Source organism: Garra rufa, chromosome 4 (genome assembly GCF_049309525.1).
Source record: "Garra rufa chromosome 4, GarRuf1.0, whole genome shotgun sequence".
Taxonomy (NCBI): domain Eukaryota; kingdom Metazoa; phylum Chordata; class Actinopteri; order Cypriniformes; family Cyprinidae; genus Garra; species Garra rufa.
In genome coordinates this window covers 24,690,910-24,703,220 of record NC_133364.1, presented here as the reverse complement: position 1 = coordinate 24,703,220, position 12,311 = coordinate 24,690,910, and the positions used below count along the sequence as shown (strand labels likewise).

The window sequence follows — 12,311 nt, the reverse complement described above, 5'->3', positions numbered from 1 at the left end:
TAATGAAATCCGAGAGCTTTCTGAACCAACAATGTGACTACCAAGTTCAAGGCCCAGAAAGGTAGTAAGGACATCATTAAAATAAGACACTGCAAGCAAATGTAGCCCAAATAATTATTATTTTTTTGCTCGCATGTGATCTGACAGTATGAGCAACACAAACCGCATGGAATCTGATCTTTTCAATTCTGAAATGTGGCTCACTTCCATATGTGGTACTAAATCTAATACAGGTTTTGCAATGCGACCATAGTCTGAACAGTCATATTGGAATTAATTTGACTTTTACCTCACTCTGGATCAATATTCGTCACGATACAAGGGAGTCAATTTAAAGATTTTACTTACCCAAGAAAGTTGCAAAAGGTGGTCAGTGGAAGTACACTGATGTGTCAGAACACAAAATATTACAGTGACAACTCTAAATAAATAAAGAGTGGCTTGTATAATAAAAGTTCCAAAACTTTGCTCTCTTCTGTCATATCCTTGTCTTTATTTTTCATATTGCCTGAGCAAAATTTCGCTGGCAGATCAAATGATAAATAAACACATAATCTGTGTTTACTTCCTTATGACAGCGAACTGCGCATGTGTTGCCAAGTCCACAGTTTTCCTGTGGAAATGGGCTACTTTTTCATTGTTGTCGCAGGTTGTTTTCAACTCCGTTGGTTAAAGTGACCCACTAATGTATACCCCCCGGAATGCGATTGGGCTAGTTTTAGACAAGTATTGTGAAGCAATTGGGCAGATTTTGTTGTGAAAACCTGGCAACCCTGTTCGTATTGTTTTTTTTGTTTTGTTTTGTTTTTTTGGCGAATGCTGGTCAGGTCAGAACCATGGTCTGTTGACACTGGAAATCTGATATTGGCCACATTTAAAACAGCTATACAAAAAAAAAAAATCAGATTTGAGCAAAAAGGAGTAGTTCACTTTCAGAACAAACATTTACAGATAATGTACTCACCCTCTTGTCATCCAATATTTTCATGTCTTTTTTTCTTCAGTCGTAAAGAAATGGTGTTTTTTGAGGAAAACGTTTCAGGATTTCTCTCCATATAATGGACTTCTATGGTGCCCCTGAATTTGAACTTCCAAAATGCAGTTTAAATGCAGCTATAAAGGGCTCTAAATGATCCCAGCTAAGGAAGAAGGGTCTTATCTAGTAAAACGATCTGTTATTTTCTAAACTCTTATATACTTTTTAGAAAATAACCCATTGTTTTGCTAGATAAGACCCTTCTTTCCTCGGCTGTGATCGTTTAGAGCCCTTTGAAGCTGCATTTTAGAAGTTCAAACTCGGGGGCAAAAATTAGTTTGGAGTTGGCAACCAATCAGGAATTGGCTGCAGAATGGATATAAGGTATATGGGCACCATTTATATTTAATTTTATCCTTCCAGACAATGTAAGGCTCAAGGCATTCCACAATATTTTCACCTGGTTTGTATGTGACAGAAAAGAGAGTGTGATATGTGTGTGGCATCCCTACAGCTGGCTTGGTTCTTCAAAATCTAGTCTTCATTTTAGATGATTTTGCTAAATGGCTGATATACAGTGGTGGCCAAAATTATTAGAACAGTAGTATATTCACCAGCTAAAAATGGTTAAAGTCAGTTATTTCTATCTCTTGCTGTAGTGTGTCAGTAGGAAATATCAGTTTACATTTCCAAACATTCATTTTGAAATGAATTGTAATAATCCAGTGAGATTTTTGTTTGCACAACAGCCAGTGCTCCACACGGAGATCTGATCTCATCCTCACCCAGTCTGTCTGGAACGACTTAAAGAAAGAGAACAAACTGAGACTAAATCCAGAAGAACTGTGGCAACGTCTCCAAGATGCTTCAAGAGATCTACCTGCAAAGCTGCCTGAAAAACTATGCTCAAGTGCACCTAGGGCAAAAGCTACTTTAAACGCAAAGGATGGTCACACCAAATGTTGATTTAATTTAATTCATAGAAGTTAATTGATAAAGAAAACCTACAATATTTTTGACAGCATCCTCATTTTAAAGCACTTTTTAGTAGTACTGCAGCTTTGCAGGTAGGTTTCTTGAAGCATCTCGAAGACGTTGCCACAGTTCTTCTGGATTTAGCCTGTCTCAGTTTGTTCTGTTTCTTCATGTCTTTCCAGACAGACTGGATGATGATGAGATCTCTGTGTGGAGCACTGGCTGTTGTCAAACTCGTAGTGCAAACAAAAATCTCACTGGATTATTACAATTAATGGCAAAATGAATGTTCGGAAATGTAAACTGATATTTCCTACTGACACACTACATCAAAAGATAGACATAACTGACTTAAAACCATTTTTTAGCTGGTGAAAAAACTAGTGTTCAAATAATTTTGGCCACCACTGTATACTATTAATTGTAAATGCATTAAAAATAAAAACAAAATGAAAGCATTTTAAATAATACAAGTACATTTAAGCATCACAACTTCCTAACTTACAGTATGAAAAAATGGTTATAAAATGTTAGATTTGGCCATCTCTGCTTCACATCTCCAGTCCACCCATAGAGGGCGATGAATCTCTTCCCATCCTCCACCTCTCTATACAGGGAGAGAGAGAGCTTTGTGATAGGTTCCCACTGTTAGGCACGTTTCTTCTGCAGCGTCCCAGTGCTCAACCTCTCTTTCTCTCTCTGTCTGTCTCTCTCTCTCGGTCACTGCAGAGCGACACTCTCTGTTACGGCAGCGTGCAGAGAGACAGCCTGTAGCACTGAACCCATCTAACACAGCTGGGAAACCTGCACACTGTGGCCGTAGACCTGTGGAGACCTGGACTGCACACACTCACTCACACACACGCATACATGCAATCACAGACACGCTCAAATCATCGCCTGCAACATCTGGCTGAGCCGTGCAAGAGAAGTGCCGTTCCATTGCGCTCTGTGAGTCGACTTATGAATCGTGTGCCTGTGTGTGTGTGCTGGGGATTTGAACGAGGCTTCAGGGTCTGCAGTCTTGATTTATTTCTCTCCAAGGAGCTGAGTGTGTGAAACTCATCAATTTGTGTGTCATTTGGCGTTAATTTCCTGTTCTGTGTCATTCAGAGAGAACTGTGTGCCGATGATGTCTGTGTTGGATTTGGAGGTTTTCTTTAACTGATTGTGTGTGTGTGTGTGTGTGTGTGTGTGTGTGTGTGTGTGTGTGTGTGTGTGTGTGTGTGTGTAAATAGCATGATTGTCATGTCTGGTTAACCGGCATGTCTGAAGTAGGTTATTCTAGACGCATAGGGCTTGTTCTACATTGAGTTTTAAAATCCACCGGTGTACCGGTGTGTATGTAAGTCCATACGTAAATCAGTGGGTGATGTGTATGTATGGTGGGTGTACATTCAAAGCATGAAAAATGGTTTCTGAGCATAGTTACTTGAGTATGACGTCTTTTTCGGCACGGTCCCTATGCTTTTTGACGACAGATGACTTTGCGCCGATGATGTTTTGCGTTTCAGCCAGCATGTGTTTGTTAAAATTATGATTTAGGGAATAGTTCCCGTAAAATAATATTTGTTGAGGAGGAGAAATTTTGAAATATGTTCACGCTGCCCTTCTCCATACAATGAAAGTGGATGGGGACTGGAGATTTTAAGCGCTATAAAATCATTGCACAAGTAGTCTGCATGTCTTGTAAAAGCCATATGATAGCTTTAAGGAACAGACTAAAATTTAAGCTACAGTACAGACCAAAAGTTTGGACACACCTTCTCATTCAAAGAGTTTTCTTTATTTTCATGACTATGAAAATTGTAGATTCACACTGAAGGCATCAAAACTATGAATTAACACATGTGGAATTATATTTAATTCTATAAAATATTTAATTCTATATATACTATATATACTTCTGCACAACACAACTGATAGTCCCAACCCCATTTACAGTATAAGGCAAGAAATCCCACTTATTAAACCTGACAGGGCACACCTGTGAAGTGAAAACCATTTCAGGTGACTACCTCTTGAAGCTCATCAAGAGAATGCCAAAAAGTGTGCAAAGCAGTAATCAAAGCAAAAGGTGGCTACTTTGAATAATCTAGAATATGACATATTTTCAGTTGTTTCACACTTTTTTGTTATGTATATAATTCCACACGTGTTAATTCATAGTTTTGATGCCTTCAGTGTGAATCTACAATTTTCATAGTCATGAAAATAAAGGAAACTTTGTTTCAAAGGTGTGTCCAAGGTGTGTCCAAACTTTTAGTCTGTACTGTATTATCACCTGAGAATCTTGTTTGATAGCCATGGTCAGCATTCAAGTTGATGGAGACTGGGATTGTCAGTGAAAGTGGATGGGGACTGGCTTATCAAGCTTTAAAAGGACAAAACATGCCTTAAAGAATTATAAAAGAATTATAAAAGAAAATTATTCTTTTTTTGATTTTTTTTTTTTAATTTTGAAATATGTACATGCTGCTCTTTGCCATACAGTGAAAGTAGATGGGTACTGGAGATTTTAAGTTTCAAAAAAGACAAAACATGAAGTTCAAATGACTGTATTCCAATCCTCTGAAGTCATCTGAAAAAGTTATTGTTCTCTGAATCGTACGCTCCATCGCCAATCTTAAATTCTAGGATAAAAGTTTTACTCTGAATTTACTCATTGCTTTTTTTTCATTAAAAAAGTGAATTTAAAAATTTGGTAAAATGTGGTATGTTCTTGCTGGTCTTGTAACTGTGTGAACTGACCCTTTAAGAAATTTTAATATATGTTCATGCAGCCCATAAGAATTTTTTTTTTTTTAATATGTTAATGCAGCCCGTTTCCATACAATCAAAGTAGATGGGGACTGGAAATATCAAGTTTCAAAAGGACAAAACATGCCATAAAAGTATTATAAAAGAAGTCCATATGACTGTATTCCAATCTTCTGAAGTCACTTTGTGTGAGAAACATGGCAAAATTATCTAAAAAAAATCATTATTCTCTAAATCGTACGCTTCATTACAGATCTTAAATCTTAGGATAAAAGTTTTACTCTGGAATTTACTCATTGCTTTTTTTATGTTTGTTGAGAGAATTTAGAAAAAAAATTGGAAAAATGTTATGTTCTCACTATGCGATGCACCAAGTTTGAATATACACACTCTCAAATCTTATTTTTTTGGATGAACTGGCCCTTTAATTGGTTAAGCAATTGAAGCAATTTTTCTTGTTGCTTTGTAAAAATAGTTTGTTCAAACGATTTAGAAATTTGTAGAGGTGCTGTATGTTCTCACTAGTCTTATAACCTTTTGCAATGCACCTTTCAAATATTTATATTTTCGTGAACTGGCCCTTTAAGAAATTTTAATATGTTCATGCTGCCCTTTTCCATACAATGAAAGTGGATGGGGACTGGAGATATCAAGTTTCAAAAGGACAAAACATGCCATAAAACTATTATAAAAGAAATCTATATGCCTGTATTCCAAGTCGTATGAACAATATATATGAGAAACAGGCCACAATTCTCTGAAAGAGTCATTATTCTCTGAATCTTAAATTTTTTAAATATGATTATGACTGCCCTTTTCCATACAGTAAAAGTGGATGGGGACTGGAGATATCAAGTTTCAAAAGGACAAAACATGCCATAAGAGTATTATAAATTGACTGTATTCCAAGTTTTCTTAAATCTTATGATCACTTTGTGTGAGAAACAGACCATAATTCTTTGAAAAATAATTTTTCTCTAAATCGCACATTCCTAGCATGGAAAAATCCAGACACTAATCTAATAAGATTAAGGGTCTGGGATCGAGCAATGAAAACTGCCTAACTCGAGGGGCGGCACCAAGCATGCATTTGAAACTCTAACTGCACGCAATTGGATAACGCCACGACCAATCACAACAATACACGCTTAGCTACCAGCAGAGCTAAATGATGTTTCATTAACAAAGTTCGGGAGAAGCGCATCAGATGCTTAGCGTAAACATCACAAGTCAATCAGCGCCATAGGTTTAAATACAGCTGACTCACCTCAATTCACTCGATGGTTTATCAGTAAACCTCCACCGCCCCATCTCATCACTCCGAGTTCTCACTACTCCTATTGGGGGATAACGTACTCTGGGTTCGGGCCACTCCCGAGCTCGGAGCCCTTCACCGGACAGCACGCCAAACATGCACTACTATTCTCCGGCTAATTATATGTAAGCGTGAACTCGTGAACTGATAGATTAAACTCTTGCCGTATCCAGTCGGCAAAACAGCAAAAACGTCCTCCTTGCAAAGGAACGATTCGAGTTTTCGGTTTTCTGTTCCTCTTTTATATGGAAAGCCAAGTCTAACTCGTTCATTGTAGTGGCCACAGCCGTTTCAAACAACTTGTTGTTCATCTGTAGCGACAGCGATCTTTCTAAGTTTACTATATGATTCGGACGCCGCAGCGCTGTCATCATCAGCTTAGCTCGCCTCTGGCCCGCCTACATCCGATTTGATTGGTTCCCACAACTGCTTACGTATTGCAGTAACCTGCATCATTGCTCGATGCCAGAGTGTCTTGCAGAGACAATTCAAATTGTGCTCTCGCGAGACCTCTGGATTTCCAGGGTAGCAGATTCCACTACCGATCTTAAATCTTAGATTAAACGTTTTACTCTGAAATTTACTCATTGCTTTTTTATGTTTGTTGGAATAATTTAAAAAAAATTGGAAAAATGTTGTGTTCATACTAGTCTTGAAACTGAATGCGATGCACCAAATTTGAATATACACACTCTCAAATCTTACTTTTATGGATGAACTCTTTTTAAGGAGTTAAGCTGTACTGTGCAATTTTTCTTCTTTTTTTATTTATAAAATTGTTTGTTGGAGGGATTTAGAAATTTGAAGAAGTGCTGTATGTTCTCACTAGTCTTATAACCTTTTGCAATGCACCTTTTAAATATTTAGATTCGTGTGAACTGGCCCTTTAAGAAATTTTAATATGTTCATGCTGCCCTTTTCCATACAATGAAAGTGGATGGGGACTGGAGATATCAAGTTTCAAAAGGACAAAACATGCCATAAAACTATTATAAAATAAATCTATATGCCTGTATTCCAAGTCGTATGAACAATATATATGAGAAAAAGGCCACAATTCTCTGAAAAAGTCATTATTCTCTGAATCTTAAATTTTAGAATGTAAGTTTTACTCTGAAATTTACTCACTGTTTTTCGAAGAATTTGAACATTTAGAACAATGTTGTAAGTTGTCACTAGTCTTGGAATTGATTGTGATGCACCAAGTTCGAATATACACAGTCTCAAATCTAAAAGTCATTGCACAGTCTGAAATTTTTGTATGCGTTTTTTAGTTTTTTTTTTTTCGTATTCGTCATCCTTTCCTTTTAAAATGCTTGCTACAGATGCGAAAACACAGAAAATCGAACGTGATCCGAGTTTTATGACAAAACACAAGGTTGTATTTATTTTTTAACATGCGAGAATTTCGGTCTCAGTGTGTATATACCTTTACTTTATATATATATATATATATATTTCAAATGGAAAAATGCAGCCGGATGAAAATGCAGCCCATATTCTCTTGTCTGTCTCTCTCTTTCTTGGTGAGCAAAACAGACTTTAAAAAACATTAAAAATCTTACTGTTCAAAAACTTTTGACACACAATATAATTTTCTATAACTGCTTGCTTAAAGGGACAGTTCACCATAAAAAAAATAAAATTGTGTTTATTAATTAATCATCCACATATTTTTCCAAACATGTAAGACTGTAACAATTATCCACTGTCACGGCGAGATGTGTAGAACCCAAGTGCAGTTTATTTACAGTGATGCAAAGTCCAAACAAACAATCCAAACGTGAAATCCAAACAACAAACGTAATCCAAACAACAACGAGACTTGACTTGAGAACTTGACAAAGGCTTGACTTGGCATGAACAGACTTGACTTGATACAGACTTGACATAAACTTGACTTGAAACAGACTTGATAAACACTCACCAAACAGCAGAATTACAACTTCAATACACGACAGGGAATCAATGAAACAGAAGGCCTATTTATACAAAACAATACAGGTCACATGACACAAACAAACCAATGGTAAACAAGGAACAAGACCATAGCAACCAATCAGAACATGACACATGGAACTAGGGAACCAATGACAGGAATACATGAGGGCAAGGGAAGCAAGACACAACAGCATGAAACAAATACAAAATAAAAAACATGAAAACATGAACATGAAAACCAAGACAAAACAAAACCCCAAACCCCACGTTACATATCCACCCCCCCCCCCCAAGGGCGGCTCCAGAAGCCCAAAACACACCACCCAAAACAAAACAAAAACCCAGGAGGGTGGTGGAGCAGAGACAGTATATGGGGGAGGGATGGAGGGCCAGGCCCATGCAGGGGAACAGGACTTGGATCATGGCATGGAGTATGAAAGACAGGGCAATGGCATGGATCATGGGAAGGTGGTGGGCCTGGACCCTGGGGCAAGGGCAGGTCTAAACAATGGAGCACAGGTGGGCCTGGACCATGGAGCATTGACGGGCCTAGGCCGTGAAGCAGTGGTAGACTGTGAAACAGTGGAGGGCCTGGGCCATGAAACAGTGGCAGACTGTGAAACAGTGGAGGGCCTGGGGCATGGTAGACCTGGATCATGAAGTAGAGGTGGGCCTGGACCGTGAAGCAATGGCAGACAGTTGAGCTCTGGAGGACCTGGGCTATGGAGCAGTGGAAGCCATGGCGGTGGAAGCAGAGCAGGAAGCCTTGGCGGAGCAGGTAGAGCAGGAAGCCTTGGCGGAGCAGGCAGAGCAGGAAGCCTTGGCGGAGCAGGCAGAGCAGGAAGCCTTGGCGGAGCAGGCAGAGCAGGAAGCCTTGGCTGTGCAGGCAGAGCAGGTAGCCTTGGCTGTGCAGGCAGAGCAGGAAGCCTTGGCTGTGCAGGCAGAGCAGGAAGCCTTGGCGGTGCAGGCAGACTAGGAAGCCTTGGCGGTGCAGGCAGAGCAGGAAGCCTTGGCGGTGCAGGCAGACTAGGAAGCCTTGGCGGTGCAGGCAGAGCAGGAAGCCTTGGTGGAGCAGGCAGAGCAGGAAGCCTTGGCGGAGCAGGCAGAGCAGGAAGCCTTGGCAGAGCAGGCAGAGCAGGAAGCCTTGGCGGTGCAGGCAGAGCAGGAAGCCTTGGCGGTGCAGGCAGAGTAGGAAGCCTTGGCGGTGCAGGCAGAGCAGAAAGTTCATAAAAGGGTGCCACCCTCTTTGGAGGTTCTGCCGTGAACGCCGCCTCCTTGGAAGGTTCTGCAGCTGGTGCTGCCACCTCTGGAGGCACTGGCGCAGCAGACTCATGGTCAGACGAGGCCTCTGGAGCAGACTCGTGGACAGACTCATGGACAGACGAGACCTCTGGAGCAGACTCGTGAACAGACTCATGGACAGACGAGACCTCTGGAGCAGACTGGTGGACAGACTCATGGACAGACGAGACCTCTGGAGCAGACTGGTGGACAGGAGGGGCCTCTGGGATGCAGTGTGCAGCCCACACACTTAAAATGGCGATGGCCATCACAGGCAGCGCAGTGCATAGAGGGAGACCCACCGGGCTAGTGGGTGTAGGGACCACTGGGATGCCAGCAGCTCTCACTGACATCATTAGTGGGTCCATCACACTTGCAATCATAATATGACGAGGCTCTGAAGGATAAGGTGAGGCATGGCGTGGCTCTGGCAGATCAGACGAGGCATGGCGTGGCTCCGGCAGATCAGACAAGGCATGGCGTTGCTCCGGCAGATCAGACAAGGCATGGCGTTGCTCCGGCAGATCAGACAAGACATGGTGTGGCTCTGGTATAGGGACCGTGGATTGGCTTGGCTCTGGCATGGCGGCCATCTTGTGAACAGGCTTAGGGATGGCAGCCATCTTGTGAGCAGACTCTGGAAGGGCAGCCATGACAGGTGCAGACTCTGGAGCGGCAGCCATCTTGTGAACAGGCTTTGGGATGGCGGCCATCTTGTAAGCAGACTCTGGAATGGCGGCCTTGACAGGTGCAGACTCTGGGGCGGCAGCCATCTTGCGAGCAGACTCTGGAACAGCAGGCATGGCGTGAGCAGGCCCTGGAGCGGCAGGAATGGCGTGAGCTGGTTGTGGCTTGGAAGACGTGACGTGAACAAGCCTTGGAGCGGCAGGCATGATGTGAGCAGGCCCTGGAGCAGCAGACATGACGTGAGCAGACCCTGAAGCAGCAGACATGACGTGAGCAGGCCCTGGAGCAGGCATGACGTGAGCAGGCCCTGAAGCAGCAGACATGACGTGAGCAGGCCCTGGAGCAGGCATGACGTGAGCAGGCCCTGAAGCAGCAGACATGACGTGAGTAGACCTTGGAGCAGCAGACATGTGAGCAGGCCCTGAAGCAGCAGGCATGACGTGAGCAGGCTTTGAAGCAGCAGGCATGACGGTTGGGACATGGAGATGTTTTGATGTGGTAGTTACAGTAGGGTGGCTGTGCTCTTCCTCAGCAACCCCCACAGTAAATGATGAACCCGTCAGCGACAAAGCAAAGTCAAGGTATCTTTCCAATGACCAATGAATTTTTCCACCAGGCAATTGAGAACGAATGGGTTCATTTAAACCCACTCTAAAAATGTCCTTAAGTGCCACATCATTAAAAGCAACCAGATGGCACAGTCCACAAAAATCTTCAACATAGTCCTCTATAGTTTGGTTTCCTTGACGCAAAGAGAGGAGACGAACAACTGCTGGGTTCATTTTTGTTGGTTGCGTATTCTGTAACAATTATCCACTGTGACGGCGAGATGTGTAGAACCCAAGTGCAGTTTATTTACAGTGATGCAAAATCCAAACAAACAATCCAAACGTGAAATCCAAACAACAAACGTAATCCAAACAACGACGAGACTTGACTTGAGAACTTGACAAAGGCTTGACTTGGCATGAACAGACTTGACTTGATACAGACTTGACATAAACTTGACTTGAAACAGACTTGATAAACACTCACCAAACAGCAGAATTGCAACTTCAATACATGACAGGGAATCAATGAAACAGAAGGGCTATTTATACAAAACAATACAGGTCACATGACACAAACAAACCAATGGAAAACAAAGAACAAGACCATAGCAACCAATCAGAACATGACACATGGAACTAGGGAACCAATGACAGGAATACATGAGGGCAAGGGAAGCAAGACACAACAGCATGAAACAAATACAAAATAAAAGACATGAAAACATGAACATGAAAACCAAGACAAAACAAAACCCCAAACCCCACGTTACAAAGACCTTCTTTCATCTTCTGAACAAAAATTAAGATATTTCGGTCTCAGTGTGTAAAGACCTTTACTTTATTTATATATATATATATAATTTATAATTTATTTTTTATGATTTCAAATGGAAAAATGCAGATGATGAAAATGCAGCCCATATTCTCTCGTCTGTCTCTCTTTCTGTTTTTCGCCTCAGCCCCTTTCTCATTCTCACTCTCTATCCATCTGTCTGCTGATGAAGCACATTTTCTAAAGAGAACCCCCTCCCCATTTCATCACGGGATGTAATAATGATGACGACGTGTGTGCATGTGTATTTATCACTGGGACGCCCCATGGGGATCCCTGCACTCTTATGTGTTCAGAAGCCATTTCTATGTAGCAAGAAAATATGATGTGCATTTGGCAAGAAAGTGTGTGTGTATGAGCGACATTGTGTGCTTATATCGATAAGAAACAAGCTAAACAGGAAGGAAGGACCCTCTTAGGAGCTTGAAAAAGCTTTTTGACCACAGAACAAAGTGGAAACTATCACAGACACATTCTCGCAGCTCTTCAGGCGATCGCTTTGAGGTCAGGTTTTTGTATCGAGTGACTAAATCATGGTTTGCTGCAGTATTGTCTGGCCTTTTCCTCGGAAAATAGAATGGCTACACTCACATTCGCGTATCGGAGTCCTTTATTACCACTGAAAAACTGCACACAAAGGCATTTCTTCACAGAGTTTATTGTGAATGTGAAGTAATCACCAAGGAGCCTGTTATCAGATGAGACTGTATCGCGACGGAGGGTCATCTAACCGACTGTGTGTGTGTGTGTGTGTTTGTTATAGGAGGTGTTGTGGATAAAGATCTCAGGCAGTATCTCAACCTGCGTTTCCAGAAGGGCTCTTTGGACCACGAGCTGCAACAAATAATTCGGGACAACCTCTATCTTCGTACAGTACCCTGTGAGTTACTCTTTACTCTTATTTCCTTAACCTTCGACACTGCTGCCCTCACCGCTGACTTTTTATTGATTAAGTCCTGGCTGATGTTGTCTGATCACTGCAACAGGGCAGTC

General features: G+C 41.6%; 1 protein-coding gene across 1 annotated transcript in view; it reads left to right on the top strand.

Moving 5' to 3' along the window:
* LOC141333766 (membrane-associated guanylate kinase, WW and PDZ domain-containing protein 2-like) overlaps positions 1 to 12,311 on the top strand; it is a 287,797-nt gene that overhangs the window by 65,469 nt on the left and 210,017 nt on the right. The window contains exon 2 of the mRNA XM_073838891.1: positions 12,082 to 12,198. Within this exon, the coding sequence (XP_073694992.1) occupies positions 12,082 to 12,198 (117 nt within the window). The remainder of the gene's footprint in view (positions 1 to 12,081; positions 12,199 to 12,311) is intronic.